The sequence below is a fragment of the Alligator sinensis genome, unplaced genomic scaffold, assembly GCF_000455745.1.
Source record: "Alligator sinensis unplaced genomic scaffold, ASM45574v1 scaffold1302_1, whole genome shotgun sequence".
Taxonomy (NCBI): domain Eukaryota; kingdom Metazoa; phylum Chordata; order Crocodylia; family Alligatoridae; genus Alligator; species Alligator sinensis.
In genome coordinates this window covers 185,090-189,331 of record NW_005842612.1, presented here as the reverse complement: position 1 = coordinate 189,331, position 4,242 = coordinate 185,090, and the positions used below count along the sequence as shown (strand labels likewise).

General features: G+C 69.5%; 1 protein-coding gene across 1 annotated transcript in view; it reads right to left on the bottom strand.

The window, feature by feature from the left end:
- Positions 1 to 2,241: 2,241 nt before the first annotated feature.
- Positions 2,242 to 4,242, bottom strand: part of LOC102369068 (acylphosphatase-2-like) — a 4,155-nt gene continuing 2,154 nt past the window's right edge. Inside the window, exons 2-4 of the mRNA XM_025214925.1 lie at positions 3,771 to 3,787; positions 3,371 to 3,480; positions 2,242 to 2,485 (exon numbers count right to left, since the gene is read on the bottom strand). Of these exons, the coding sequence (XP_025070710.1) occupies positions 2,371 to 2,485; positions 3,371 to 3,480; positions 3,771 to 3,787 (242 nt within the window). The 3' untranslated portion in view covers positions 2,242 to 2,370. The remainder of the gene's footprint in view (positions 2,486 to 3,370; positions 3,481 to 3,770; positions 3,788 to 4,242) is intronic.

Below are 4,242 nucleotides of genomic sequence, written 5' to 3'. Positions count from 1 at the left end.
CTCCCCCACCTGCAAGCGGGGTGGGAGGCAGAAGGCAGGGCTGGAGCAGGGGCCGCTTGGCACAGGCCCCATGGGAACAGGGTCCCTCCCCCAGCCAGCACAGGATTGCAGCTGCTTCTGGAGTGGGCGTCGGGGTGGGGATACAGGGCCCCTTGCCTGGTGCTGAGATCCAGCTGGCTCTTGGGGGGCATCGGGGCTTGGGACATGGGGCCGGGGCTGGGGACAGAAGGCCTGAGATGCAGCCGCCTCTGGGGAGGGGTGCTTCAGGAGCTGTTCAATAGCCGCCGGTGACTCTGCCCAGCTGTGTAGGACAGGAAGTGAAGAGCGATCCCCAGGGCAGCGACATCTCTGGCTCCTGGGACCACCCTGGGCCCCCTCCAACCCTCCCACAGGCCCATGAAAGGGGGCTCGTGGCCCCAGTGGCAGAGGGTCTGGCATATAGGCCTGGGGCCCGCATTTGGGCACCGGGTGAGGGCACCCCTATATGAGCAGCTGCCCCACTCCAGAGGCAGCTGCATTTCAGGGGATCCCTGTATCAATAGCTCCCCACCATGCCCCACCCCAGAGCCAGCCGCATCCCAGCAAGAGGCCTTTTGCTCCCAGCCCCAAACAGCCCGGAGCCAGCCGCATCCCAGAAACCCCCCGACTTACCCAATGCAGCGTTTCCGGAGAACATCGGGGCCGTGTGATTTACAGCCCCAGCCTTTCCCTGCCTGGCTGCAGGGGGGCTGGGACCCAGCTCCCCCAGGGCAAGGGCTGCAGGAGAGGGAAGGTCCGCCTGGCGGGCTGGTCTCTGGCTGTAGCCCCCCACCCCCGGGTGAGCCCCTGCCTGAGCTAAACTGGGAACGAGAAAGCTGAGCCCCGCTGTGCTGCCTCGCACCCGGACCCGGACCCGGACCCGGACCTGGACCCTGCGGTCTGTGAAAACCCAGAGCAGCCCCCACTTGCTCAGCGCAACCCTGTGCCCCTGGGGGTGCTGGCAGATTTGGGGGGTAAGGGAGGGGGGTACCCCACTCTGAGAGATCAGAGTAGGAGGAGGCTGGGAGCCAGGACATGTGGGATAACAAGAGGTTTAGTGGCGGGGGGCTCGGGAGCCTGGATGCCAGGGCTCCCTCCTGCCTTGTGGGTGGGAGGCAGAGTTGGCAGCAGGGCTGCCTGGGCGCTAGCCCCGCTCTGAGAGGGGAGCGGGGGGGCTGGGGGCCAGGACACCTGGGTTTTCTCCCAAGCCTGGTGGGCTGGAGCAGGGGGTCCAGGAGCCAGGACACCCGGGTTCTCCAGCAAGCTCCGGAGCCGTTGAGGGGGCTTTCGTGGGGGCGCCAGGGATGGGAAGCGGGACGCCTGGGGTCTGGTCCCAGCCCAACAGACGCGTCTCCCATCCCTCTGCTCCTCGGGCTCTGGGTTAGTCGGGGGCTGCGGGTCAGGAGTGAGGGGCACCTGCCATAGCACCCTCCACGCAGTGCCAGGCACCTGCCCCTGCCCAGGGGTGCTGGGACCAATGAAGACCCCCTCCCCTGCCCGCAGGGCCCGTGCACCCACCTGTGGGGATTTCCGTGCCTCCCCTGCCCTCCCCCAGGCGGGCGCATCGCCTGCCGCGCCGGAGGAACCCAGGCGTCCGAGACTCCAGCTGAGCCCAACAGCTGCGAGTCGGGGAGAAGCACCTGCCCCCGCTACCCGCGGGGTGCAGCCATTGGGCACCAGGCTCGTCCGTCACCCGTGGCACCGGGAGATGGGGCGGAGCCTGATCGGTATCAATCTGGAGTGAGTCCCCCGGGGGTTCACACTGGTGCCAGAGCTCCCTCCCTGCGACCGTCCAGCCAAGGGGAACTTGCTCACTGGGCTCCAGCCGCCTGGGGCCCATTGCCCGCTCGGCCTCTGAGCTGGGAGCAGCCCCTGCCTTGCTTGGTGCCTCAGTTTCCTGGGCACCCCGGTCTGTTTAGACTGGGGGGATCCCTCGGTCTCCCAGTGGGGTCCGGGCAGCGCCCAGCACATGGGGGCTGCCCATCTTGGCTCAATGGGGCCTGGGATTTCCACCCCCTCCCTGGCTTCACACACCCCGCCGTGGAGCTGGGGGCCTGCCCCTCTCCTTCCACCCCGCCAGGCCGGGCCCCTGCAAGCCCCCTTCCCCCCCCCTCCTCCCGTGGCCCGCGGCCGGCCGGCGGCTGCCGCACACAGCGTCCTTCTCAGCCCCTTCCCTGCGAGGCGCAGACACCCCGGCCCAAGAAGCAGACGGGAGCCGTGCCGTGGGTTTTGCTCTCTCCTTTACTGAGTCCCCAGCACGGCGCGAGCACAGGCAGGGACCCTGCTCCGGGGCAGCGGGCAGGGCTGGGGCGGGCAGAGGGGGCTCCCCAGGGCAGGGCGAGGGGCGCCGGGCTAGTACTTGGTGCTGAAGCCGGTGAACTCCAGGGCACGGACCTCCCGCTCTTTGGAGAAGACGGCCCGGTCGATGCGGGACATGGGGCTGCCCACGCTGCGCAGCCAGTTCCTCCTGCCGGGACAGGCCTGCGTCAGCCGGGGGGGCCGCGGCCCCGGGGCCCAGCACCCCCTGCTCGCGCCCCAGCCCCACTTGCCCTCCCAGAGCGGGAGGGACCCCGGGGGTCCGGGCAGGAGGGATCCCAGCCCCCTTTTTAACTCCTTCCAGGACCTCCAGAGGAGGGGGGGGTTGCCGTGGCAACCCCTCACTTGTGATGAAGGGGAAAGAAGGGGGCAGAGGTTGCTATGGAAACCCCCCCTTATCATCCCCCTCAATGGGGGGGAATGAGGGATGCCCCGTTGCCACAGCAACAGCCCCAATCTGGTCAGGCCCAGAGGGGAGGGGGGCTGGTTGCTATGGCAGCTGTCCCACTTTCTCTTACTCCTGGCACTGGTGGGGGGGTCCTGTTGCTATGGAAACCCCCCCTCCGTTGTCATCTCCCCACTGGTTGCCATGGCAGATGCCCCCCTCCCCATCACCTCCCTGGTGGCTGGGGGCGATGGAGGACAGTGAAGGGGAGCCTCTGCCCCCACCCCCCCCAGCAATTAAGCAGGCTAATTAGCATGGGGGAGGTGGCAGGAGGAGACCCAGATTTCCCTGGTGCTGATTGGACGCCCCAGTTGCAGGGCCCCATTTAAGCAGAGGGGATGAGCAGAGGCTGCTGGGACCGGGGACGCCTGGGCCGTGTCCAGGCCGTGCCCGTCTTGCTGCGCGCCTCGGTTTCCCCTTCAGACTCTCCCTGCACCGATCCTGGTCTGGAGTCTGCACAGTGCCCGCTGCCCCGGCCTCAGCCTGTGCAGCTCCCAGCGCTCCCCAGCCCTGGCCTGGGGGTGGTCTGCGCAGAGCCCAGTGCCTCCCCGATCCTGCCCCGGGGGTCTGGGCACTCCCACCCCCACTCACATGATCTCCACTTTGTCCTTGGGCCCTTGCACCTGCCCCGTCACCGTCCCGCGCGGCGTGTTGCGCACCCAGCCCGCCAGGCCCAGCTTCCGGCCTTGCTCCTCCGTGTACTGGGGAGAGGAGAGAGGCACAGCATCAGCAGCCTCCTGCTTCCCCAGCCCCGAACCCGCGGCCTGGGCTGCACCAGCCCCAGCCCCAGCCCCAGGGGGACCAGACGCCCATCGCCCCTGGCACCTGGGCTCTGGCACCTGCCTGGCCTGGCTGGGACCCCCCAGCCCCCACTCCTTAACTCCCCCCTCCACTCTGCTGCCGCTCAGGTGGGGCCCCCTACGCCCGCTCCCGGCTCTGCCTGCTGGGGCAGGGCAACAGATGCCAGGGGGTGCCCCCCGACCCCTCTTACCTTCCTGAAGAAGACACCTGGGGGGAGAAGGAGACAGGTGAGTTGCAAAGGGACAGCTCAAGCCAGCCCCACTTCAGGGAACCGGGGGGGCTTCCTGCCCCCCTCCGGCCCTGGAGCACGGTCCTGTCCCCGGCGGGCAGGACGGCTGCGTGACCGCAGCGGCCCCGAAGGCAGGGCACGGGGGTGATCCGGCACCTGCTCGCGCATCACGGGACCGCGCTGCCGGCCAGACGAGCCAGAACCCAGGTGTGCGGGGTCCCAGCGCGCTGCACCAAGCGCCCCTCCGTCCCATAGGTGGGGGAGCCCAGGCCCCCCGCGCTCGCCCCCCCAGCCCCCCCTCCAGAGCTGGGGGAGCCCAGGACCCCCGCTCTCGCCCCTCGGCCACACCTCCAGAGCTGGGGGAGCCCAGGACCCCCGCTCTCGCCCCCCAGCCCCACCGCCCGGAAGGGGGGCGGCCGGGAACGCCCGCCAA